General features: G+C 56.6%; 1 protein-coding gene across 1 annotated transcript; it reads left to right on the top strand.

Annotated features, from left to right (window-relative positions):
- The first annotated feature begins 482 nt into the window (after positions 1 to 482).
- On the top strand, positions 483 to 22,469 carry VASH1 (vasohibin 1). The gene is made up of 7 exons (XM_068542080.1): positions 483 to 2,149; positions 8,596 to 8,684; positions 9,906 to 9,962; positions 11,524 to 11,598; positions 14,265 to 14,646; positions 16,443 to 16,555; positions 17,482 to 22,469. The coding sequence occupies exons 1-7, from the start codon at positions 1,847 to 1,849 to the stop codon at positions 17,552 to 17,554; spliced, it is 1,092 nt and encodes a 363-aa protein (XP_068398181.1). The 5' UTR covers positions 483 to 1,846; the 3' UTR covers positions 17,555 to 22,469.
- Positions 22,470 to 26,445: the final 3,976 nt, after the last annotated feature.

Here is a 26,445-nt window from a genome sequence, read left to right as displayed (position 1 = left end):
GTGGTAGTAACCCTGACCCCTTGATAGCTTCCTTTAAGGAACACGCGCGCCGGGAAGATCTCTGTGCTCACCCAGTGTGAAGACCTCGGCTGACAGATGGGGAAACCGAGGCCCATAGAAGGCAGTGATCTGTTGCATGTCCCACACGATCTAGAACCCTGTATTTTCAAAACCATAGTCTGGTTTCTACACCCTGAGGGAAATTCAGGCAGGCTGTCCCTCAGGAAATTCCCGACCGCGGGCCTTCCGAGCCCGGAATCTCCGTGGAGTTTGCGCTCCGTTTGGCACGTTGCGAACTTCGCCCGCAGCTCTGCACCGGCTTCGCGGCGTCCTGAGAGAGGGGTGAGAGGGCAGCGCAAGCCCACCGGCATCCAAGAGGTAACTGGGGTCAGAGGAATGGCTGCGGGAGACGGAGGCCCCGGCGGGAATACACTGGCCCTTTAAGGGGGGGACGGAGCGCATGCGCGGCGCGGGCCGGAGTCGAGCCGGGTGGGCGGCGGGCCGGCAGCGGACCCCGCTGGCAGCTGCTGGGTCCCGAGGCGGCGGGGGTGGCGGTGGCCTGATCTTCGCCGAGCCTCGGAGCAGCGACCTGCGCGTGGACCCCGCGCTCGGCGGGCTGCTCTCCGGGGACTAGCGCAGCCCGCGTTCGCCGAGGCTTTGTCACTCGCCTCCAGCTTCATCCGCGGCCGTGGCTGCGCGAGCCTCTGGGCTTGCTCTCCCCGCCCAGCTGTCCTGCCTCCAGCCCTTAGCTGGGGGCGTGGGGTACGCAGCTGGAGCCCGAGCGAACAGCCGCGGAGCATCCTTCGCCCGTCCCGGCCGCGCCACCGCCCATGCTGCAGCCAGTCCAGGGCGGCGACCCTGTGGCCGCAGCCCGCCGCTCGGTGACCCTGCGCCCCGCCCGAGCCTTCCCCGCTGAGCCCCGGGCCCGGGAGCGGAACCCGCGCCCCGCGATGGCTCAGCTGGCTCAGGTTGGCGCCGGGTGCCCGCCATCCGCCCGCTGAGACGCGCCCGGCTGGGTACCGGAGGGGCCTTGGCGCTCCCCGCTTCTCCTCCCCGCCGCGCCCTTCCCCCTTCTGGGGGCTCCGCCGCTCCTTCCCGGGGGCGAGGGCACAGGGGGCCGAGACAAAGCCCACTTTGTGCGGGGAGTTGGCTGCGGGCGTGGAATGTGTGCGCCGGCGCGCGCCCCCTCCCCGCGCCCCGCCAGCTGCGAGTCTTGGCTCCCAAACTCGTCGCGTCGAAGAAATCGCGCCCCCTCACCGCCCTCCGGTCCGGGGGTCCCGGCTCGGAGCTGACGCGGCCTGGAGTCGGGTCGGTCCCCCACCCCGGAGCGCGCGCAGGTGTGAGAGTGCGATATTTTGTAGAGGAATTTGCTTGCCTTCAAAACTGGGAGCTGGGGCGCCCAGTCGGCGTGGGCACTCGTGCCTTGACCCTTTCGTGGCCGCAGATCTGAGCTGCCTGGCCTCAGTTTCCGTCCGACTTTCCTCTGCCAGCCCAGACTGCTGTCCGTTATTGTTCTCGCCGTCAAATGGGGTTGCTTTGTGAAAGCTGCCAAGTTGGGATGTATTCTCTAGACCCCGTTTTTCAAAAAGAACAAGGCCTCTAAGGCTCATCCGGGACAACCAACCCCCTCTGCCCCGCACTTCACGTTGAGGCACTGATTTCCGCCCCCTCCCCACCCCATCAAGTAGTATTTTATTGTACGGGAGCCACGCCCTGGTTTCTTAAAGGCGCGTTGCACTCTGGCCATGTGTTATCTCTGCAGCTGGTGTGTGGGAGGCCTCCTGTGAGCCACCTTTCTTACCCCTGCCCGCTGAGACATCCTCCCACCCCCGTCAAGGATTTGGGGATGCCAGGGGGGAAGAAGGTGGTCGGGGGCGGCGGCAGCGGTGCTGCCCCCACTGCCGCTGCTGTTCCCTCTGGGGCCAGGCGTTTGGAGACCAGCGAAGGAGCCTCAGCCCAGAGAGATGATGAGCCAGAAGAAGAAGGGGAAGAGGACCTGCGAGATGGAGGCATCCCCTTCTTTATCAACCGGGGTGGGCTGCCTGTGGACGAGGCCACCTGGGAGAGGATGTGGAAGCACGTGGCTAAGATCCACCCCGATGGAGAGAAGGTGGCTCAGCGGATCCGTGGGGCCATGGACCTGCCCAAGGTGAGGGGTTTGTGTGTGGGAGGGGAGCGGAGAGCTAAGATCTTAGTGACCTTGGGGCTTCCAGAGCAAAGGGACACTTTCTGTGTTGGGGTAGGGAACTACTGGCATGGTAATATGTTAAAAATATAGGTAGGTTGAACCTGTCCAGAAGAACTTTCTCTCAATTGCCGTTGAGGTTGTTCTGTGAGGTCCACATGCCCTGTTTCCAGGAGGCCCTCCTCTATCTCTTCTAAAAAGCCCATGTTTTGTGGGCAGAGCAGCAGATTAACTAACAAGTACACTAAAGTGGCCTGACATCTTATTTGCTAAGCCAGAGAACTGTGGGCAGAGAGAGAATGAATGACTAAGGAGGCTCCAGGGCTTAAGATGTTGAGAAAATATTTTCATGTGTTGTTTCGCTGAATTCTCCAACAGCCTTGTGCATTAAGTGCAGTTTGGGGACCCATTTTACAGACAAGAATGGTGAAAACTCAAGTAGGAACTAGGGGTCCCACAGCCAGTAAGTGGCAGAGCTTGGGTCTCACCCCCAGGTCTTCCGGTTCCAGGGCCTCTGCTTGGGGGGACATGAGGTTCAAGGGCAGTTAGAAGAGGGCCTGTGGAGAGGGGCAAAGCTCAGTCATTTATCTGTGTACGGCTGGAACTTCTCCATGACGGCGCTCCTTCAGTTGTGTCACCATGGAGGCTGAGGCTGTCTCATTCATCTTTGTCTTTCCAAGGCCTCCTGTGTGCTTGGTACAGAACAGGCACTTGTAAGTGTTTGCTGAATGAAAGGGTTCTTGAGACTTTCTGTGCCCTATAGTGCTAGGTGGAAAAACGTGCCTGATTTTTTTTTTTTTTTCCCAACGTTATGGTTAAGACTAAGGAAGCACTCTCCCAAATGCAGAGTCCTGAAATCCCCCAAGAAAAGCCAATTGGACAGAGGTCAGAGCCCCAGGCTCAGGTCCTGCCTGCTCAGGTGAGAAGGAGGGGGCCAGGGAGAGCAGCAGTTAATGTGGATTAGACATGGAGACAGGTGGCCTATTTTGTTTTCTTTTTACCAAGTTATTGGTAGAACCATCAGAGACTATCTTCTGGGACAGGCTGAATTCAGAGGTTGAAAGTTGAGCAACTGCCTTATATTTCCAGGGGAAATCAAATGTGGTTTGATTTTGAATGGCTACCTAATCGCCTTCTGTAATAATTTAGAATTTAGCTAATTCCCTGTGTCTGGACATTGTTTCCGATAATTTATTCTTAAAGTGAACACTGTGTTGTACATTCTAAAACATGAATTTGCGGGTCCATCTCTGATTATTTCCTTGGGATAAATGCCTGGAAAAGGAAGTGTGGCGTCAAAGGATATGGACATCTGTTCTGATCACCCACCTAGCTATGAACTCAAGCAGGCGCCTTCAACCTGTTTGAGCCACAGTTTTCTCATCTGTAGAATGGGGTTGATTGTAGTGAAGCTTAAATGAGAGAATATGTTTTAAAGCATTTAAGAAACTGTAAAGCCTCAAACCAGTACTGGTTACTGGATGTTCATTACCTCTGTTCACATCCTTCATCAGGAGAGAAGGCTAGATCTCACTCAGCATTTGTTCCAGTGAAGCTAGAGCCACATGCTTCTCCCACGTGAGCAAGTTGGGGATTAGCAGATGGCTATCCAGCCATCCTGCTGATGTCTAAATCAGGCTACGAGAGAGTGTGAATGGTCCCCTGCAGAACTGTCACAACTCCTGGGGGCTGAAAAAAAAAAAATTGACAATCTCATTAGCAACTGGTTTGGTAATGTCATCTTGTCATCTTCAAGCTTCGTGCATAGGAAAGATACTGATGAAGGAATGAAGCTATTGTCTGTGGGGGGGTGTCATGACTGACAGGAGTGTGCAGGTCCTGAAGGAATTTTGTGAGAGGATTGGGAAAATTGAAACTTCCCCTCCTCAAACCACAGGAAAAGTGTGTGTGGGGTTCCTCCTCCACCTCGGCCCAGAGTAGGAAGGAGCCCCAGAGTCTGGGCAGGGAGGAGGAGGCCAGGAGGCATCAGGGTCAGATCCCAGAGTGCCAGCAGTATGCACCCAGTGCTGGGCTGGCCCCTCCCTGAGTGGTCATGCCCTTGGAGTTGACACAGAGGCATTCACAGAAGAGGTTACACTGTGGTGAGACTAAGAGTTTGGGGACGGCATAATGGGTTTTTTTTGTGTGCTTTGTTTTTTTTTTTTTTGGCTGTGTTGGGTCTTCATTGCTGCGCGCCGGCTTTCTCTAGTTGCGGTGAGCAGGGGCTACTCTTCGTTGTGGTGCGCGGGCTTCTCATCGCAGTGGCTTCTCTTGTTGCAGAGCATGGGCTCTGCGTGGGCTTCAGTAGTTGCAGCACGCAGGCTCAGTAGTTGTGGCTCGCAGGCTCTAGAGTGCAGGCTTAGTAGTTGTGGCGCATGGGCTTAGTTGCTCTGTGGCATGTGGGATCTTCCCGGACCAGGGATCAAACCCGTGTCCCCTGCATTGGCAGGCGGATTCTCAACCACTGTGCCACCAGGGAAGCCCTGGCATAATGTTTTAAAAGACCACTTGAGCCAAAATTTAAAATAGGGAGATTTCACATCAAGGTCCAGATTTTTGGCATCTTTTCAGAAAATGAGAAGATCTGGGAACAGAGAATCTGTGATCCCACATGGCAGCAGGCAGCTGGGGGTGAGGGCTGGTTCCACTCCCCCAGGCGGCCACAGCCCCCACCACTCACTCTCAGCCTGCTTTCCCTGTGGTTACCTGTATGGCCCCTGCAGGTGGTTGAGTCTGGGGCCCCTGCAGTGTAGTGTGATAAAACATCACATCCACCATGTTCAAATCCTGGTTCTCCCTTAACTACTTGTAGGTGGAAGGTATGCAAACTCCTTGTGCCTCAGTTTCCTCAGCTGTGAAATATAAAATGGGCATAATAACAATACCCACTTTCGAGGGGTTATTGGGAGGGACTGATGAAGTAAGGCATGTGAAATGGGTGAGCATGTAATACGTACCCAGCAAATGGAGCAAGGAGGTGAGGGTGCAGCAGACCACCCCACAGGCGCTTTGGGGAAACGTCCTTTAAAAGGATGATGCCAGTATGTTAAAGGGCAGCAGTTTCTAAAAGGATCACAGATCCAGGAGCAGTTTGTGCCCCTGTGTATGAATGTCTCCTTGATGTTTCAAGCTGCCACTGCCTTTTTTTTTTTTAAATAAATTTGTTTATTTCATTTATTTATCTTTGGCTGCGTTGGGTCTTCATTGCCGCGCGTGGGCTTTCTGTGGTTGTGAGCAGGGGCTACTCTTTGTTGTGGTGCGCGGGCTTCTCATTGCCGTGGCTTCTCTTGTTGCGGAGCACGGGCTCTAGGCACACGGGCTTGAGGAGTCGTGGCTCGCGGGCTCTAGAGCGCAGGCTTAGTAGTTGTGGCGCACGGGCTTAGTTGCTCCGCGGCGTGTGGGATCTTCCCGGACCAGGGCTCGAACCCGTGTCCCCTGCATTGGCAGGCTGATTCTTAACCACTGCGCCACCAGGGAAGCCCCTGCCACCACCTTTGTGAAAGCTCAGCGGCCACTGGTGGGGCTCTAGACACTGAGCTCCTGCAAAATGCGAATTTGGACATCTCCCCCAAAAAGCCAGCATTGCCGGGGTCCTCATGGGCTGACCAGTGTCTTTGGCATGCACAGGAATAACAGTGACAGTGGGCAGGAACCGAGCCTCTGCTGTGTACAGAGGACTGTGTGCAGGGCCTTAGGCCCTGTCCTAAGGCCTGGACATGCAGTGGCTCATCTAGGCTCCGAAGTTGGTTCTGTTATGGCACCCACTAGGATCTTGCTGCCAGGCAGTGAACGGCAGGGCTGGGATTTAGACAGAGATGGACTGGTTCTAGATCCAGCTCTGTCAGCCTCTAGGCTATCTTACTTCCTGTCCACACACTCAGCTGCGGGCTGCCCCACCTCCCCCAAGCCTCCTTTCTGTTCTAGACTGAGATGGACTCCGCCGGGGAGAATGTCTTAATAGAACTCAGGACTTTAGGGGGTTCCTGGAGCAAAGGTAACCCTTGGCCTTGGTAGTGGAGGAGGAGTCATCCCTGAATTGATCTGGGCCAATATCACTTACCTCCACTGTGACCCCACTTAACCCCACTGCTCAACAGTGAGGGCGCATTTCCTGGCTTCTGGTTTGGGGTTGGGGGCTGTGGGCAAACCCAGGCTGCCAGCCCTCCACTAGGCCTGATCATTTGGATGTACAGAATCTTGTCTGTTTGTTTTGAGTGAATGAGTGTATGCTCGTGTGAACATTCAGAAGAAAGGTGCCGGCCTGTTGGCAATGGTTAACGTGAGTTAATGTGTCACTGAGCCGCTGGACAGCTCCCTCCAGCTAAGCCTCAGTGATGGTGGCCTTTAAGCCCCTGCTCATGGATCCCAGGTCTTTTTTAACTTTTTTGGAGCCGTTTAGTTTTTGCAGAGCCGCCAGTTCTTGGGTCCTCTGTCTGGATGGCAGGGGATGCCCTCGTGGGTACCGCCCGGCCCTGGCCCAGGGCTGGCTCTTGTGAGCTTAGTCAAAGGACTCTTGGACCGCAGTGCCCTCCTTGTTTGGAGTGTCTCACGGGAGGGTGTACTTACAGTCCCTCCCCAAGCTCCTAGAAGTCACGGGATGCCCTCACAGGAAGTGGGAATGACGTGCCTGGGATCGATCTTCCACCTGAAGAAGCCACGTGCCATGCTGTTTATAGTAAATTGTGCAGTAATTCCTCTCATTCCTCTCCCACCCCATATCCTTGACACGGGGAGGCCAGCCAGGCCCTCAGAGAGTTCTGGAGCCCGTCTGGCACAGGGTGGTCAGGCAGGCAGGGGGAGAGCCCACCGTCCGTCCGGGGCTTTTATCCCTCTGCTGATTGTAAGTGGTGGCGACAGTTTGGGCAGCAGGGGGTGGTGTGAAAGGGAAAGTAGCTTCCTCCAGATGAGGTGTCAGCGGCTTGCGACTGCCCAGACCGGAAGGAGGGACGGGCAGGGAGGGGGAGGAAGTTCACGCAGAGCTGTCTCCTGGACCGGGCCTTCCCTCTGTGCCTCGGCCCTTAGGGGCAAGTCAGTGTCTGTTAGAGGCTGTGCTGTGTCCCCCTGCCAACTGTGATCACTGGTGTGTCACTTCCCTTCATGTCAGAGACCCAGCCGCTGTAGCCACGTTATTTGAAAGGCTGTGCCTTCACCGCACCACAGGGAGCACCTCCCCCAGCCCAGCCCTACCTGTGGGCTCCTGCTTTACCCCTTCCCTTCCCTACCTGCGCAGATCGACACTCTCAGCAGCCCCTGCCTGCTGGGGGGCTGGGCAGAGGCCTGGGGGGAAGAGCATGGGACCTTTTCGTGTGAGGAGCCCGAGGCCACCTCACAGCTGGCAGTGCTGGTAGCCAAGGGGGACCCCAGAGGGGTGGGCCTTGGCCCTGGAAATCTGGTTCTTCTACCCAGTGAAGGCCGTTCTGTAACCCCGAGGACCCAGTTGATGCTTCCCTTGGCTTCTGAGGCCTCACTGACTTGTTGCAGCCAAACCTCCAGCCTTTGGGCTCCCCTGGCCAGAGGGGGTGGCCTGGGGGTGCACACCTGGTGGTGTCCTCTTTCCTGGCTTGGTTGCTGAGGGACAGCCCTGGGGGTCCACAGCTCCTAACCTGACTCCCAGCATCCGGGCAGCCCAGGCTGGCGGTTCCCAGCCCTCAGGAGGCCCCTGCCCGACACCCCACCTCTCCCCTTCCTGGGTCTGGCTCTGGAAAGTCTCTTCTGGTGAGGAGAACTGTCCAGTTCCCTGGTCACCTGTGCTGGTTACAGGTGTGGAACTGGTAGGACAGGGGGCTGTTGAAGGGGAAAAGGAGTCCCTGTGCCGCCGTGAAACCCCTTCAAAGTGGCTAGTCCATGGCAAGACCTGTCCCAAACCACGTCCCCCTGCACTTACTCCTGGACAGCTCAGCTTGGAGCTGGAAGGCCTGGTCGATGTGCTGTGATAGGGGGGTGGGGTGGGTGACACCACCCGCCGAGGGTGTGTTCACCTCTCACGGAGCGCTCCCCCAGCCCAGGGCAGGGACACCTGATAAACCGATTTTGATCAGAGTGAACGCCACCCCAATACTGACATTCCTGTGAAGCCTTGAAGTTAATGAAATTTAAAATTCAAAAACCTGTGAGTCAGGTGAGTCAACCTGTGTTTTTCTGAAATCATTAAAGAAGCATAAAATTGGCACATCGACGTAAGCTCCAAATTAGAAATGCTGTCCAGTGCCAGGAGGGAGAGGAAGGGCTGTGGTGGGGGCCTGACGGGAGCCTCTGGAAGGGGCTGCCGAGGAGAGAGGCTCAGCCGAGGAGGGAGCCGGGGTGGCCCTCCATGGGATGTGGCTTCTCTGGGGGCTAATCTGAGTGTTGGGTGGGCTGGAAGCTCCACGGTGAGCGTCCCTCTGTGACCAGAGCTCTTTCTCCGTCCCCAGATTCCCATACCGAGTGTGCCTACGTTCCAGCCGTCTACTCCTGTCCCTGAGCGCCTGGAAGCTGTGCAGCGCTACATCAGGGAGCTGCAGTATCCTCCCTGGTCAGGGTCATGGCCACCGTCTGGCTGGTCCGAAGGCCAAGTGGGGCTTGTTTTCGGACAGGGCCAGAGAGGGCTCGGCAGAGCAGCCTCACTCCACGACTCCAGGGGCGCCGTTCCCGTGGCATCTCTGTGCCCCGGAGTCGTGTAAGCACAGCCTGTGTCCTCCCGGGTGTTGGAGGTAGTTTGATGAATGCCAGACTCACTCCAGCCTCTCTGCCGCTTGCTTCCTCCTCTGTGTGACGGGCTGAATGTCTCCTGAGCGACCTGCTGGTGGAAGCCTAGTCCAGGTCCACCAGGCCAGACCTCTGCTGACCATCCAGCGCCAGCAGAGGGAGAGAGGGGAATTTCCCTTGGGGCTGTTTAAAAACTGGTCTAAAATGGGTGTGTGGTGGGAGGGCGGCCGGTAGATGGAGGAGAAAAAGGATTTTATGCTTCGGGAGGTCACTTCCACATCTTGGAAGTTTCTCCCATTTCTTCACCTTTTTCTTCCCTGGCAGGAGGCCAGTTGCCCAGCATGGGAAGAGCCTCCCCTGAGCCCAGGATTCCTCAGTGTCGCTGAGTTGGGCCCCTCCACCTCTGTGCCCTGCCTGGAGCTATGCGACCTAGGCTCTCTCCCACCCTCCTAGCTGCAGATTCGGTCAGAGATGGCAGGACCAGGCACCAGGCGTGGGTCCTGAGGAGAAGAAAAGCCAGGCTGGTGACTGAAAACTGGGTCCAGCCCTTCCTTTGCCTTGGGGGGGGGGGAGTTGGGGCCCGGAGAGGGAGGCGGTTGGCTTGGGAGCAGTACTCAGCAACGTAGCCGTGCAGGAATCCCACCCCAGCCTTCTCCTCTCAGTTCGTGCTGCTTCTCACTGGTTGGAATATGAGGTACTGCAGAGAGCTGCCCAGGGCTCAGCCTCTTTCCCAGCGCTGGCCTGCCTGGCTGCCTGCCCCACGGCTCCCTCCCTAAGAGAGCAAGGGTGGGAGCAGAGGATGAGAGAGAAGGACGCAGAGGGGCCCTGTGGGGCAAGGAGAAGCAGCGTGCTGCATCCCCTTCTCCCTTCAGACAGTCAGGTCTTGGGCATCCTCCCAGGTGCCTTACAGAAGCATCTTGTGGGGTCCTTACCCAGCCTGCACCCCTGGGAGTGCTGGATCCCCAGGGTCTGGATGAGGGCAGAGGGACACGCCTCTTCCAGGTCAAGCCAGGAAGCCCTTAACCAGCACCCACAGGTACAATCACACAGGGACGCAGTTCTTTGAAATTAAGAAGAGCAGACCTCTGACAGGGTAAGTGTGGGGAGTGCCTCCTCCCTCTGCACCAAAGTAACAGCGCCTGGTCCAGTTGGAGCCCCTCGGGCACTGTGGGTGGAAGCTTCTGAGGCAGGCAGGGACTCTTCCCAGGGGAGCCTGCCAGCAGGGCAAGTACCACTGTGGGGCCCTCCTTAGGACATCCTAAAGAGGGGACTCTGGCCGAGACGGGCAGCCGGGGCTCCCTTGAGGATGAGGAACCCTGACATCCATGCTGAGCCAGGAGGGTGATGGCAGCCCTCCAGCTTGGTGATGACAGAGGGCAGTCCCAGGTAGATGTCTGGGTGTGAGCCTTGTCTTCTTTTTAAGAGAGGTGGGCCTTGCAGGGGAGAGCCCTCCGCCTTCTCTCCATTCCCTGGAGCTGCCTGTGCACTCCCCCCCGGGCAGGGACCTGCGTATCACCCCAGTGGCCTTACTGGACTCTCTTCTGATCACTTAGTACAAGGCCCAGTGTCTGAGCAACAGGGACCCCACTGGGGAGAACACTGCATCTCTCACTTCCCATTCTACACCCCAAGTGTTGACCCCTGACTGGATCCACCCCGAAGAAACCCTTAGGGCAGAGCAGAGTGGAGACTGAATGCCACAGCTGGGTCTGGGGGCCCAGCCCAAAGCTGTCCAGGCGTCTAAAACCCTGTGCTTTTAAAATTAATGTGAATTTTACATCTTGCTCCACATATAATCTGCCCATGTTCACTGCCTTGTAAAAAATGCTTTAAATGGTTTATTAGCTCATTAATTACCCCCTTTCCAAACCCCTGGGGGGAATGCAGCCTTCCTAACCCCAAAGCTTTGCTCTTGTTGTCCTGTGGCCGCTGTGTGTGTGGGCCCAGCTCCAGCCTCATGGGATGGAGGAGTCCAGCACCCTCCCCAGTAAAGCCAGTGGCCAGGCTGCATTCCCAGGCCCAGGGGGCAGCATTCGGTGAGGAGGGAGGAACCCGGCTTCAGGGACAGTCTATGTTAAAGTGGCCTGAATTCCAAGTTCAAGAGCAGGCAGGGGAGTCACTGGGCAGCTAACTTCTTGAGATCCCATGTCCAGGCCCCAGGCAGCTGGCCAGCTGCGGGGTAGCAGTTACAATCAATTACAAACTCTTCAGAGAAGTCATAGTTGGGTCAGGGGTGTCCACTGTGCTGTGGAGGAGACAAGATCAAGATCAAGGCCAAGGTCTCCAGCATCCTTGGCATGCTTTCCCATGGGCCCCCCAAGCACCATCTTCACAGAGGGCCCCTAGCCCAGTGGCTGTCAAAGATCTGCCTACCACTGCATGCCCCCCATTCATGCTCCCCTCCAGAGGTCTTGGAGCAGAGCCTGAGGGGAGGGGGAAGAGGACTCTTTCCTTACCTTCAGTGGTTGCCTCTTCTCCCACCCCCTTAGGCTCAGGAAGGATGTGAGGGGAAGGAGAGGGAGGTGCTGGGCCTGAGCTGAGGCAGCTTGGAAGGGAGGGGAGTCTTTGTCCATCTAGCATCTCTAGTCTACCTCGTGTTACTCCTTCACTGGAAGGAGCCTCTGTCCTTATGACTCTGCCTCCCTTCCCCCCAGGCTGATGGACCTGGCCAAGGAAATGACCAAAGAGGCTCTGCCAATCAAATGCCTGGAAGCCGTGATCCTGGGAATGTATCCTTCCTCTGAGAGCCCTAGGTGGGGGTAGGCACGTGCTCAGCACCTCTGGGACAGCTTCGTCCTCTGGAAAGGGAGGGCTGAGTGAGCTCCGGGGCCCTCCCAGCTCCCTCTCCCAGCAGTCATGAACTTGGTCCAGAGTGAACGAGCTTGAGGGGGACTCAGTCCCTTGCACCTCAGTTGCTAACTTCCGAGGCTTACCGGGCAGCTTTTTTGAGTCGTGGACGCAGTGACCCTGTTCTCCGAACCACAAATCAGGGCACATTGTTTCATAAGGCTGTTGTGCTATTTCCCAGAACCAGAGTCTGGAAGAAGCAGGTTGGATGCCCAAATGTTGGCATTTCCAGGACATGTTAATTTGTGGAGATGATGGATGGGATCTTTGATATAAAACTGCCTATTTAAAAAGAAAGCAAACAGGGTTTCTCAGTCTCCCCCACCCAAAGGGTAGAACTGGGACCTATAGCTGGGTTACCAGAGTAGCTAAGTGGGATGTATAAGCCCCCTAATATCCCCAGTTAGAGCAAAGTAAGGAGACAGGTGTTTATGGCCAGTTCTCTGTCATAAGTGGACCCTGCCTGAGCCCTACCCTGTTTTGTTTTGTTACAGAAAATCTTAACCTTGTATAAACATAGATTAATATAATGGAACCCATGTGCCCATCACTCAGTTTTACCAATTGAAGGCCAATCTCAATCCATCTCTGCCCACCCCTCACATCACCCTCTTTCCTGTACCTACCAAGGCTTTTAAATATTCTGTTTGCCACCCCTGGTGCAGGCACCTGGCTCTGTGCCGAGCAGGGCAAGGCGGCAGGTGCCTAATGGTTCGGAGGAGTCCACTCGCTAGGGCAGGTCACGGACGCGAAGACGACGGTCAAAGGCCAGGAGCACAGCTTCTTTGAGGAGGACTACTGTGATCTGAGGGGGACACTCCCCACCCCCGTAGGCATACCTGCCTTAAACTATGTGAAGAGACTGAAGGGGTGCCCCCCGGTCCCCTCCCTGAGGGGTCCTCAGAGCTAACCCTACTGTGGCAGTCCTCTGTGGACCAAAGAGCCCCACGAGCATGGCCCTGTCCAAAGGGTTCTTTGCTGGGACGAGTGTGAGGCCAGCCCAAGAACTCCAGGCTGCTGCCAGCAACCCCTTCAGAGCCACACACCAAAGTGGAGGTTCCCACCCCGTCGTAAGAGGGAGACTCGGCTCCCCTCCCCCTGAGCACACAGAGAAGCTGGTCCAGACGGGATCACGTGATCCTGCAGGCTTTTCAGGGGTTACCTGCTGGCTCGTACGTAGGCGGGAAGAAAACAGGAGCAGCCCCCATCTGGGGGGACCCCTCCCCGCTGTCCCCACAGGACCACCACGGGTCCCTCCTACACACGTGGTGAGCGCTGTATTGGGTTTGTCCCTGGGCCTCATCCTCGCTGCACACTGAGCCTGCACCTTGCTCATCTGTGTCCCCAGTCACTTGCTTGCAAGGAGTCAGGCTCCATAAGCATCGTGGTGACTGAGAGAACAGACTTCGGGGTCAGGCCAACCTGGACCTGAATCCTAGCTCTGCCGCATCCTCACTGTGTGACGCCGAACAAGTTCCTTAACATCTCTGAGCCTCGGAGTTGTCCTCTGCAGAAGGGGACGATGGCAATCCCATCCCGCAAGTTTGTTAGGACAGTTGAATGAGCGGGTGCACGTAGGACACTGGATGCAGTGTCTCCGTGGTCTCTCCTCCAAGCTTTTATCCTGTTTATCTCATTCTACCCTTTGCTCAAGAAGAGTTTTGAGTGACTGTTATGTGCCCACCTCTGTGCTGGGCCCCAGAGATAAGCAAAGAACATGACAGACAAGGTCCCCATTCTCAGAAGATTACATTCTAGCCGGGGAGACAAAAAATAAGCAAGTAAACCAGGAAATAAGAAAAATAGTTACAGATTGTGGTGATGGGCCGTGGGGAAAATACGTAGAGCAGACGTGCTTTAGAAAGGGAGGTCGGAGGAGTTGGCAGCTGCAGCGGGGGGTGGAGGGGAACAGCTAGAGGAAAGAGCTGGTGCAGAAGGTCCCCTGTGGAGGTTGCAGTGGGCCGCTGGACCAGGCTCTCGGCCTCCCAGGCCACGGGGGCAAGCTTGGTTTTATTTGAAGAGCAACAGGCAGTATGTCTGTGCGTGGGGGGTGGTGAGAGAGAGAACAGGATTGTCAGTGCATCTGTGAGGAAGTGTGTGTGAGAGAAAGACCATGTGAGAGGCAAGGTAGAGGTGAGGAGGGCTGTGTGACTGACAGGAGGAGAGAGGGAGACGGGGTGGTGGGCAGAGGGCCCTCTTACCCTTCCTTCAGCCCAGGACTCTGGAGGGCCCTGCAGTTTGGAGTGCCGGCTTCACTCTTAAGGTGTTATTTGGTGAGCCCTGCTTGACGTCATAGCAGCAGCCGGTAATCACTGAGTGCCCTGACCCATAGAGATTGAGTTTATTGAGCACCTACTTATGCCAGGCCCAACTCTGACGACAGGAAGTGGAGATGAGCAAGACCTGTTGCCTGCACTCAGGAGCTGGGGTGCAGGGCCGCTCACTTAGCCTCTCCCAGGTTGGGGTGGAGGCCGTCCCCGTCCCGCCCCTGCGCGCTGGCCCTCGGGCCTCTCCCTGGCTGTTTCCTTAGCTGGGGCGGCGCGGCCAGTTACCTCACCAACAGCATGCCTACCCTGGAACGCTTCCCCATCAGCTTCAAGACCTACTTCTCAGGGAACTACTTCCGCCACATCGTGCTGGGGGTGAACTTCGGCGGCCGCTACGGGGCGCTGGGCATGAGCCGGCGCGAGGACCTGATGTACAAGCCGCCGGCCTTCCGCACGCTCAGCGAGCTCGTGCTGGACTACGAGGCCGCCTACAGCCGCTGCTGGCACGTGTTGAAGAAGGTGAAGCTGGGCCAGTGCGTGTCCCACGACCCGCACAGCGTGGAGCAGATCGAGTGGAAGCACTCGGTCCTGGACGTGGAGAGGCTGGGCCGCGAGGACTTCCGCAAGGAGCTGGAGCGGCACGCCCGCGACATGCGGCTCAAGGTCCGTGTGTGCGGCCGCCCCGCCCGTGAGCGTCCAGGGGCGTGAGCGTCCAGGGGTCGGCAGGGGTGGAGACGGAAGGGCTGCTGCTTCCTAGGGGGTCGCTCTTCCAGGGAGGCCCCCTCCCTCCTCCCCTGTCTCCCTGCCCCCGTCCCAGCAGAGGTGGTGGCAGGATTAAGGGAGATGAGGGGGAGAAGTTTCCGGGCTTTGCGCAAAGGTCGTTATCGATGAGGCAGTCCCCTCAGGTGAGCAGGCCAGGGGAGGCTCTGGAGGGGGCAGCAGACGAGCCGGGTTTGGGCACGTGGAGGAGGGCAGGGGTGCCACAGGCCAGGTGGAGGGGGCTGTGAGTAAGGACGAGGGAAATCAGGGCCTGTCTGGAGGGAATGGTAGTGTGGGCTGGGCAGCAGCTGCCATCACCCCTGTGCATCCTGACTCTTGACCCCTAGCCCCAGTGAAGGACTAGGAGGAAGTCAGAAAAAGGAGGAGGTGCAGACTGCGGGGAGACGAGGAGGGGGTGGTTCCTCCTCCCGCTTCCCACACCCACTGAGCAGGGGTCTTGGAGGAGGGGGAGGGGCTGCTGGACCCAGAAGTAGTTGGGCTGAGCTGCTGAGGGGTTGGCCCCCAGAGCCTTACAGGTGAGCAAAATCCTGGCCTCTCCCTGGTTTCCCCTGTATGGGGGTGCCTCCTCTGGGGCCTGCCAGCCCCTCCCCATTGCCCAGTCATGCAGTCCTGTGCTCTGCCCCTCCGGGTAGCCTGGGGCTGCAGCCGTGACTATGGCACTTTCACATCCACTGCTGCTCCCCAGAACGCCGGGAGGGCAGCGGGCAGCGGTGGGTGCTCCCTTTTCAGGGTAAGGAACTGAGGTGCGGGCAGCCCAGAGACTTGCTCGCGGGCCGTGGGAGGCAGATGGGACTGGGGCTCAGTCTCCAGATGGGGAACCCAGGCATATCACAGGTGCTTTCAGGTGTCCCAGCGGGGATGCGGCAGAGCTAAGGCTGCCCTGCCCCACCAGCCAGCCCCTAGGCCAAGACCGTGGGGCAACAGTGCCTTCCCCAGGGCGGAAGTGGGCTATAGTTGACCCTGCCGCTTTCAGGGGCTGCCCGCTTCCCCTCCTGAGCTGGTCCTCCCCTGTTCTTCCCCTGCAGAGCTCTGGGTACCCAGGTGCTGGAGGGTTACTGCATCTTCAGGGGAGCAGGTTGGATTTAGAGTTGGAGGCACTATTACTTAGTTTTTAGTGCTGTTTCCCAATCTGTTTGGTGCTATGCACTTCCCATGTTATTTGCCCCCTTCCAGTACCCCTCCAGTATACCCCAAGTTTTGAAGATTCAGGTCAAACGGACAATGCTGCGTAAATTCGCTTGCTTTTCTTATTTTTTTCTTAATCAGATATAGCTGCTAGTCTGAACTTCTGATTGAGTCGAGATAACCAGTGTCACCCTTGGGTCTGGTAGGATCCCAGCCCAAAGCTCAGACATGGGCTGTTTCCCCAGCCGGCACATCTACCTGGCATGGGTAAATGGCCCTTTTCTCAAGGGCCACCATGAACCCTCAGTAACTTCCACCCATATCCTTGCTATTTCAGGGGCCAACGGAGATTAGGCAGCCCTGCTGTGGAACCACTGCCCTGGCAGTTTTAGTGCCTGGGAAACAGGTTCGGGAAGACCCTGAGACAGGGCAGAGCTTGGCACGAGGCTTCCTGGGCCCTGCCCGGGGCAGCTTTGGGGCTTGTGGCTCCTGCAGGGCAGGACGGGCTCTGGGGCAGTCCTGGAATGAGTCTTTGTTTCTTCCTCCCCATCAAGATTGGCAAAGGGACCGGCCCTCCCTCCCCCACCAAGGACCGCAAGAAGGATGTGTCCTCCCCACAGCGGGGCCAGTCTAGCCCCCACCGCAGGAACAGCCGCAGTGAAAGGCGGTGAGAAAAGGGTTTCGCCTTGGGTGGGGGGCTGGGGAGGCAGCAAAAGGCGTTTTCCTTCCCTCTCATCTTCCAGACCCCTCTGTTCTTCCCCCACCTCTTCTCTTTCTCACCTTTCTCTTTTTTGCCTCTGCTGGAGGGAACTCGGGATGGTGTGTTTGTTTGTGTGTTGATATGGCAGCATTGCAATCCCATTTCTCGAGAGAAGATGACATCGCTGGCCCACTGGTCATCCTATGCAGGGCCCAGATGCCAAGCTGGAGACCCACAGGGAAGGCTGGAGGCCAGCGGCAGAATGGGCTCTATGGGAGGGAGGGTAGAAGGGGCGGGGCCCTGCCTACGGTGAGTCCTAGGAATATCACTGGAAAAGGTTTGACGTCAGATGGCGGCTGGTGGCTGGCTTTGAACGTAACTTTTGCCCCTGTGAGTCTGTGGTTTCTGCCTGTAACTAGATGGCAGAAACATCCCGTTAAGACACCTGGCTGCCTCATCAGATTTGTCTCCTACACGTCAGCCTGGCTCTTGCTTTAAATGTCGTTGTCATTCTGGAAGCGCCTCTCTGGTGTAAGGGGCGCCAAGCTGGCCTGCAATATCCAGCATCCTTCACTTTGACCTAGGAGGCTTTCAGAGAGAACAGATCCCCCTCACAGAGACTGACGCATTACACTATTACTTTCTTACTTAACTGCTGACCTCCGTGAAAAGCAGTACCCCGCAAGAGAGTGCAGGGACCACACTCAGGACAGCAAGGCGTGTGGGCGCTCCAGAAACACACTTCCGCAGGGGCTCTACCGATTCCTTTGGGACACCTTGGGGACTAGGGAGGTGGGGAGCCAGCAGGTGCAGCCACCCCTTGCTCCCTGCTCCCGCACCTCCCTGATGGGCCACTCACCCCTTCCCCCTCCTCTGCTCTCTCCTCCCTGCAGGCCTTCTGGTGAGAAGAAGCCTTCGGAGCCCAAAGCCATGCCAGACCTCAATGGGTACCAGATCCGGGTGTGAGGCAGGCGGCAGTGCCCCAGCTGCACCCACTTCTGGGGGCCAGGATCTGCCTGCCAGAACCCGCCTCGCTCCTGGGGAAGTTGGGGCTGATGATGGGGCAGGGTGAGGGGCAGCAGGAAGAGCGTGTCCCAGCTCAGCCACCCAAGATGCTGCCCCTCCCGCTGGGCCAAGCCCCCTGACTTTGGACCACGAGGCAGTGAAGAGTTTAATTTTGAGTTTTTAACTCGACAACTGAAATTTAAGGTATTTGGGAAAAAACTTAAAACTAATGGATCTGCCAGTGGCTGGAAGGCCAGTGCTTAGAGGATCTAAGTGCCACAGGGCTGGGTGAGGAGGGGTTGCTGGCTCTGCTGGTATCCCTGCCCCAAGGTCTCTCTGGGATTTGGGTCCATTCCATCTATGGGAAACCTCCCAGCTCTGCTAGGCCTCTGGCAGGACGGGGGGAGGGATGTTTCTCCAGTCCTGTCTGCCCTGGCAGAATCTTCACCCAGGGAAAGGAAAGCAGGGTAGGAACCACCCTGAGAAAGGGCTGTATGGCCCACATCAGGAGCTTAGCACAGGACACATCTGCCCCAAGAGCCAGAGCCTGTGGCTCAGGAGTGTCCTCAGGCCCTTGCAGCCCCATGGACAGTGCTGTGTGGGCTGACATTGCCTCGTGGCAGGGCCCGTGCTGGGATGGGCTGGACGAGAGCCCAGGAGAGAACCACTGGGGGAAGGGTTGCCGGACCCCTACCTGGCCTGCTTGCTCAGCCCAGCTCTGCCTGTTGCTGAAGCCGGGGCCTCCCTGCAGAGGGGCTGGGCTCTGCCAAGGGCCCCAGAGATGCACTGGGCTCAGCATGACTGTGGGGACTGAATAGACCTGGTGGGTCCAGGAACCATGGCTGGCGATGGGGTGGGACACTCAGGCCCAGGTCTGTCCCCCTGGTAGGTAGTCCCCAGGGACTGCTCCCCCTTCCTATTACCTTAGCCCTTGCTGGGGAAATGACCAGATCAGGCTGCCTGTGTCCCAGCCCTACCTCCCCTCATTCAGCAGCCTGGGTAGGTGTGGAGGGCCCAGTGATGATCAGGCCTGTTGCGTGAAGCCGCTCATCAGGGAAGAACCTGAGCTGCTGGAGTCTGCACAGCCTGCCTGGCAGGTGTGAGATACCTGGCGGGCAAGTGAGAGGTTGTGGAGAGAGGTTGGAGGGCCTGCGGGAAGGTTCTGGAGGCCCAAGTAACAAAGAGGTGTAGGTCAAGGGGGCACTGCGGCCACTAAGGAGAGGCAGGGCCCGAGAACTGGGGAATGTAAGTGAGAAAAGAATGTGGGGGAGAGTTTAGAATCAGACGGCCTTGGGGAGTAGTGAGTTCCCTATTGCTGGAGGTATTCAAGCAAAGACTAGATGGCTGCTTGTCATCTTGAAAGCTATAGAAAGGATTTAGGTTACGGAAGGATAACTGGATGAGATGACCATTAAGGTTTCTTAATACTGAGAGGCTATGATTCAGCCAGGGGCAGCTGGCAGTAAGGCTGCAGCGGGGCTGGGGGCCTGGAGGAGGGAGGACCAGAGCCAAGAGTTGTAAACTCAAATGCCTGCGGGGGCCAGGCAGATGACTAAAAGGAGGGCTGCAGGGCTGGGTGGGGATTGTGGCAAATTAAAGAAAACATACCCCATTAAAGCAGCCGCTGTTGCTCAGCCATTCTGAGCGCAGGCCCTGCAGTATCAGATTGCCTGATTTTTTTTGTTGAGAGGCCAGAACTCTGAATTTTTTTGTGAAATATGCTGATTTTTAAATGTTGGCAGTCAGTTCAGAAAATTGTAAAGCCCAACATGAAAAAGAATGCTGGTTTGTAATCTCTGAAGTAGAGAGGGCTTGGGCTGGGGAGAGGTCCACCGAGGTACTTTGAGGTGGAAAGCATGAAAAGTTGTAGGCCTCCCAGAGCAGGCCGGGCCAGGGCAGCGTCCTCGCTGCAGAGGCTGCTCAGAGTGGGCAGCTACCCCACGTTCATGTTCGCTCTCGCTGCAGACCAGAGACACACCAGTAACTCCCTGCGGTTGCTGAGACACCAGAGGGGGTGGAGTGGAATAGAAATAGTGCAATTCTCAGCCTGCCAGGGAGATGGATTGTGCCTGAGAAGCAAAGAAAGGGAGAGAGGGAGACAGGATGCGTTTGCTGATGCAAGTGCCCGCCAGGGAAGGCACCAGGTTGGCAGCTCTTCACACCAGCAGCTCTTGGCCCAGAGCCAGGCCCAACAGGGAAGCCGGCTGCTCAGTCTCCTGGGTTTCTCATGGGTCACTGGGCCCTGGGGAGGTGCCTAACCTGTCCCCCGGGCTACACCCCAGCCAGACCAATCCGAGGGCCACTATGAGCTCTAACTCACCATCCCATCCCATCCCAGTTTTCAGGGAGAGGGGTGGCGGGTCCCCACGTTCACACATTCACCTGAGGCAGAGATGGATCCGTTTGGGAGGCGTGAGGCTGAAAGTGAGGACTTTTGTGGGTCTGGATGTGGGTGCCTCGTGCAGGCCGCTCATTGGCAGACACCCCGGATGCCCCTGTGGACCACAGGGCTTGAGGGTGAGACGTGAGGGAGCTGCTCCTGGTATGGGAGCCCAGCAGGGTGCTCTGACCCTCTGGCTCCTTCCCGAGCCCTTTGGGGAGAAGGAAGCAGGACGAAGCCCCAACCCCTACTGCTGTCTTCCAGGGAGGGAGCCGACCACCCACAGCTGATAACCCCCTAGCACTCCCCCTTCCTCGCTCAGACCTCGGGCCTGTGGACACCCACAGGATACAGCGGTGCTTTTTAATTTAACTGTTTCACATATGTAGCAACCCCTCCTCCCCTCCTGGGCGTGTTTACACAGGCTCTGCTCCCCAGGGCTGGCCTGGCTGCAGAGTTTCTGGGGAGGCAGAGGCAGGGACTTTAGGGCCTTAGTCACCATCCTCAGTATCACCTCATCTCAATTCCTGTGAGGGACTGGGCCTCGCTCCTCCCGACTCAGGACTGCCTTCCAGCTCTCAGCGTGGGTTCCTCAGGGGTAGGGGCTGCTGGCTGGGAGGGGTCAAGGGGAGAGCAGAGAAAGCTGCTTGATGATGGGGGGGTCGGCAAGGGGGGGCAGTGATTGCTCCCCAAGGCCTGGCTGCCTGTGCTCTGTGCTGGGTGCCGGGTCAGAACACTGGGAAATTGGGTTTCAAGCCTCCCCACCCACCGACCTGCCAGTCCTCTCCCTCCCGTGGCCCCAGTACAGTCATGGTCCCCTCGCCCATGTCGCCAGCCACCCCATCCTTCCTGGGCGTGGCCAAGTGGGGAGAGCGGCGCCCCCGGCCCCCAGGTGCGATGATGAAGCCTAGGGCCAGGGTTCTGAGCAGCAGAAAGAGCCTGGAGGTTGGCCGTATCTGGTTTCTGGCCCACTCTGTCATCTTATGCCCCCCACCGCTTCCAGCTTGGACTGGACTTACCTGCCCAGGGACGGGATCTAATTCTGGCTGGTGGCGCCCAGAGGCCTGTGTGCCCGTGCGCGCCTGGGTCTCCTGCCTGGGTGGTTTTCGGCTTAGCTACAGCGGCTTCCCCAGGCACCGCCCCCTGGCCTCCGAGTACAGGGAGGTGTGAGCTGGGCCCGGCATATCGACCGCGTTCTGTGTGCCAGAAGCGGGCCGTGTTGAAATCCCCACTTCCCTTGTTCCACTGAGAAACCAGTGTGACAGGCAGGGAGGTCCTCTGGGGGAGCGTGGGGTGGGAGGGGAGGTCTGCCCCCGGCCAGGCAGGGCTGCCGCGGTGCTAGCTCCAAGTCCATCAGTATTGACCCCGCTCGCCCCATCTTGGCGCTCCAGAGTTCCAAGTTTCCCTTTTTCTTCAAGTCTGATGAGAGAGGAAATCGGGTGCGCTTGGCCTGGGGCCTAGTGATGGTGGAAGGCCCCTCCCTCGAGCTCTGTGTTGGCTGCCATGTTGTACTGGACTTTGTTCCCCCTCTTCTTCTCATATCAGTGTTGCCCCTCCCCCTTTGACTTTTACACTTCGTCTCATTCCTGTTCTCACTTTTTCCTTGAAATGAATAAAGTCTCCCCAGCTCAGCTGTGTGGGCTGGGAGGAAGCCCCAGTTTGTAAACCTTGTCTTCTTCCCTCTGGGAGCTGAGGCTGGAGCTGCCCCACCCACCAGGGTCAGCCTCGGCAGCTCCGGAGAGAACCTGCCCGGAGGTGAGGAGAGCCCCAGACAAGGCAACAGGACACTTTGCAGCCCCTGCAGTCATGATAAAACTTCTGGGGTCCCAGACAGTCACCCTCAGCCTGCTGAAGCCACTCAGCTCGTGTTAATCCTAATCTGGGAGGTCTTTCCTGCTGGCTGTAAATGAACCCCTTCTCCCTCACACAGCCAGTTCAGCCCCCAGAGGCGCAGGATGCGTTCCAGAGCCCTGCTCTTCCTACCCTAGTCCCCAGCAGTCCATCGGGAACAGAAGAGGAAGGCTGGGTGTTCTCCTGGGAGCTGAGGCTATTTCAGGAAACCATAGCAACAGGGATCTGCAGTCCCTTCTCATCACAGTTGCCAGTGCAGAATCTATGGTGGTTAAAGCCACAGCTTTGGAAAACACCGCTGGTTCCACCCTTCTTCCTCTACATTGTCCCTCCAGCTCTGGACCTCTTCCCAATGCTTTAAGGCAAGTCCAAACAATTACAACCAGACCTGCACAGAAACATCTTTTAGACCCCACAGCATTTTTCACCTTTAACCCTTCCTCCCTGTTTCTCTGGTCTCCTTTCATTCAGTTTGAGAGTAAAACCTAGACTTGTAAGAGGAGGGAGTATATTTCCTACTTCTTATCCCAGCCAATCCCCATAAGGTCCTAACTAGAAGTGTCGTTTAGCACAGCAGGAGTCCCTCACTTTCAGTAGCGTGGTGGTGAGGCGTGGCCACTGGGAAGAGGAGGGGTGGTCTGTTGGAATCCATGAACGTCTTAGACTGTACGCCATTAAAAAGAGGCAGTTATGTTAATTACAGGTTCATTTAAATCCAGCTTAAACGATAACAAAAAAGAGCCTTTCAATAAACCAGAGTTTGTGAATAACTTGGATTATACACCTTTACACAAAGGCAGTGTTGAAATTTACACATTCAAGTCCAGCTAAAGTACCAAGTAAAGGGCCTTGTGGGTGGACTTCAATGAGACGGGCTCATACACAGTAGGGCCCTGGAGTGCTCTCGTGAAAGGAGGGCTGGGTTAAGTGCTGCGGTGAGTCTGTATGAGTCAACCAGGCTCACCGTGGACACTGCTTGGCCACTTTCTTAGAATTGACGCAGAGGTAAGTGCCAATTGTGGACTCCCAAGAGAACCAGAACCCAACTTGCTGGGGGGATTACCGCGTTTCCTTCTGCTCCCTTTCTTTCAAGCTCACAGCATGTGCCTGCCTAGTTTAGGCACATGACTAAAGTGGGTCGGACCTTTAAATGCAGGTGGCACTTCTCAGAGCCCTGGACATGAAGAGATTGAAGCTCTGCACCCACATCTGCCAGGATCTGACATCTTGACCACGACTGTGGAGGGCAGTGGTGACAGGAAGTGCTGGTCATACCAAAGACCAAGCCGACTGGGCTACATGCAGGCTGCCTGGTAACCCTTATAGTGTTCGCCAAGGGGGTGAGGGGCCCGCTGAGGCCTGGCGGGTGGCTGGAGATGGGCCACCTCAGGTGGGCTGAGGGACAGCGCTCTGAGCAGCCCACATGGGAACGTGCACTCCCTCCAACCCCCAGCCAGAAAGGACTTGGTCATGGGAAAGACAAAACCTCCAAGAATGTTAAGTGTGGAGACTCCACTCTTCTCTCCGCAGTTGTGTGAGGCCTCTGGCCTTATGGGCACAGGAACTGACTAGGGATGGGGCAGAAGGCAGAGCTCCCAATTAAGGTCACATTCTCCTAACCTGGGAGAGATCACCCTACCAGGTTCTCATCTGGCTGGCCCTTGCCTGGGACAGTTTTGTTTTGCCCTCTCTCCCCGGGTGGAAACTAGAGGAGGTGGGCCCCTCCTGCTCCCAGAAGACGGGAAGCCATGCTTTGCCTTATGTAACCAATCAGAAAACAATCCTCTAGTCCAGTAGCTACACCAGGGCAAGAACTGGGGAGAAAAAACAGGGTTTAAAAACAAGCCAGCAGAGGGCTGGTTGGTCATTTCCCTTCTCCCAGGCCCAGCCCCATGTATCTGCCTTACAAGACAACCTGTCTCTTCTACTCCCAGGAAAGGCTGTGTTCTGAGGAGTTGGGTGGCAAGAAATAAAGGAGATTCTCAGTTTACCTCTTTGGGATCTCTATTTCCTTGGATATAAAGGTAAGATATGCACACCTGAACTGCCACCTTGTAGTGCAACTGTCTACTGATCATGGAAGTGGAAGCACTCTGGAAACTGTGAATCAAAGTGCCGTGCAGATGCTACATGACTCACCTTACCAGGGGGAAGCCCTCCAGGCCAGGAAAGGGGTCTCTGGGGACGTACCTCAAAGCTTAGGAGCTATAAAGTAATTCCAAGCCCCCAGGGCCAACTGTCCAGGCTAACTAGGGAGAACTACCCACCCTCAATTCCAGCTGTTACCAGTAATTACCAATTATTGTAATTACCAATAATACTCTGGGATTCTTAGCATCCCTTCAAATAACGTAATTTCAGATCTGAAAATTCCTCACACATGGAAAAGAATATTACTTTAATTTCTATTTCACCAAGATACGTGCAACATAGGGAGGGGTTAACTTACCCACAATCACCAAGTGACCAGGCCAAGATGACAAGTGGTGTTCCTAATCCGTGGCTAAATCCCAACCCAGGTGGTTCAACTGGTACCCAGGTAGCTTTAAATAACCCAGATTCTCAGGTACTGATTCAGAGGTGTGGGGTCTGGGATTCTGTTCAGGTAAGGCAGAAAACCACACCTGTCTCAGGGCTTCTTCCCACGGGCACAGGGGCTGGTGGACCTGCTGCACAGGGAGGCCGGAGGAAGACGAAGTCCCAGCACAGTGAGGCCCGGGAAAGATGAGAAACCTTGCCAGCAACAGGTGGCTCACAGCTCAGCCCTGGCTCCCGAATACAGAAGAGATGATCAAAAATAGAAGCGCGGCAAGAGGCATCTGCCATATGCATCATGCCTCATGCAGCTGCCATAGCTTTGACCAGGAAAACTTCTCATCCTGCTTTCGCCACAGACCCTCCTCTGCCTGGACTAGGCAGAGGTACGGGAGGTACAGGGGCAGCAGTTGGAATAAGAATGAGAGCAGCTGAAAGCAGTATTCTCCTCTAGCTTGGCGAGGATGGAGAAGAGAGCTGCACCCCACGAAAGTCGGGGCAGGAGGCTGCACTCAAGCCGTTCCTCCCAGGCCTCAGAGTAGTGGGCAACTGCTCAGTTACCAGAGGGAGATGATAACCCTTTTCTCTGGTCTAGATCTCAGGTTTGAGGCCCCACCCCAGGATCAGTCTCCTCCTCTCTGCCCACCTCATTCCCCAGGCCTTCCCTCCCCCATGCCTTTCAGGATCCTAATAAAATAACCAACAGTAGGGGGGAAAGGTAAACCTTTATTTGGAAAAGAGAGTTCAAATGACCATTTAAAACCACTTTTCATTTCCAAAACAGAAACAAATAAGAAAACAAGGAAAAGATCATCTATCAAGCTTCTGCCCTCTGCCATCTTTAGCCATTTTTAAACTACATTTCCTGGCAGAAAAAAAGTGATGGGCCCTAGTCCTACAAACCAATAGGGCACTGTCTTGAGACCATCTCAGGAGATGCCCAGGGAGAGACAAATGGAGTGGATGGTGGAGTGTGGACAGATAGGCCTGGGGCTCAGACAGGCACATGCCCAGTACCCAGGAAACAATGTTTAAAAATATACATGAATAGATAAATTCCCCAGAACCTAGGCATGGAAAGCTTATAACCATGAACGCAGCAGCAGAATTATTCAAGCTGGGTCTTTGGCTCTCAAAAAAAAAAAAAAAAAAAGAAAACATTAACCTCTAGCTAACTGTCCCTAACTCCAGCCTCTCAGCTATATCCTTCAGTCCCATTCTGGAGGCCAAGTGGGCCAACAGCAAGTCAAGTCTGCAGGGCCAGCAGCTACACCCAGCAATGCAGGATTCGGGCATGCAGGTGACTCATGTGGGCAAGGGAGCGCCCCCTGAAGGGGCCAGGGTGCTCCTGCACCAGGAGAGGGAAAGCAGAGGCCATGAGCGGCCAAGGCCTTGCCGGAAGTGGAGCACCGCCACCTCCAGTTCTTGGGCCAGTTTTGCCCAGGGCCACCTTTCTGCTGAGAAGGTCTGGCCTGAACTAAATACCAGGCTTTTCTAGGGGAAAAAAGGAAGGGGATGGGGGAGGCAGCAAAGAGTAGAAAGCAGTGGGAGGAGAGGAACAGAGAACTGCAGCTTAGCTGTGCAGAGGGAAGGGAACAAGTCCCTGAGGTCTCGCATCCCGGCTGAGGCAGCTGCAGAACCTGCCGGCTCTCTCCCCCCTGGGACTCCCACCCTCGCCGCAGTCCTCCAGTGAGATAAGAGTTCCCTGACAGTTCTTCCTCCTCATGCCTAAAGAGTTTGGCACCTCAATCCACTACCCCTGCCCACTGACCCCACACAGGGCTTCAAACTTTGGCCTCCCACAGGGCAGCCTGGGGAAAGGGATGAGCCCTAGAGGAAGCATGCCAGGCCTGTGGGGAGCTCTGGGTCGAGGGCATCCCTGGATCCGCTGCTCCAGCTCGTGGGGCCCACTTGTTACCAGAGCCCGGATGATGAGGATGCCCTGGTTGGCAGGATGGACACCTAAAGAAACAGACGATAAAAGGAGAGACGGGCCCACGCTCCTGCCGCTGGCAGCCAGGTGCCCATGTGCCTGCAGCACACAGCTACCCGGTCATGCCCTCCACCTGCCCCTAGGCTGACAGCC

Source organism: Eschrichtius robustus, chromosome 1, assembly GCF_028021215.1.
Source record: "Eschrichtius robustus isolate mEscRob2 chromosome 1, mEscRob2.pri, whole genome shotgun sequence".
Lineage (NCBI taxonomy): Eukaryota > Metazoa > Chordata > Mammalia > Artiodactyla > Eschrichtiidae > Eschrichtius > Eschrichtius robustus.
This window is presented reverse-complemented; position numbering and strand designations above follow the sequence as displayed.

Excerpts from the sequence above, each read along its gene's own strand:
- VASH1 (XM_068542080.1), top strand. The coding sequence starts at position 1,847 with ATGCCAGGGGGGAAGAAGGTGGTCGGGGGCGGCGGCAGCGGTGCTGCC. Across the intron at positions 8,685-9,905 it reads CGCTACATCAGGGAGCTGCA|GTACAATCACACAGGGACGC; the intron begins GTATCCTCCCTG and ends CAGCACCCACAG. Across the intron at positions 11,599-14,264 it reads GAAGCCGTGATCCTGGGAAT|TTACCTCACCAACAGCATGC; the intron begins GTATCCTTCCTC and ends CGGCGCGGCCAG.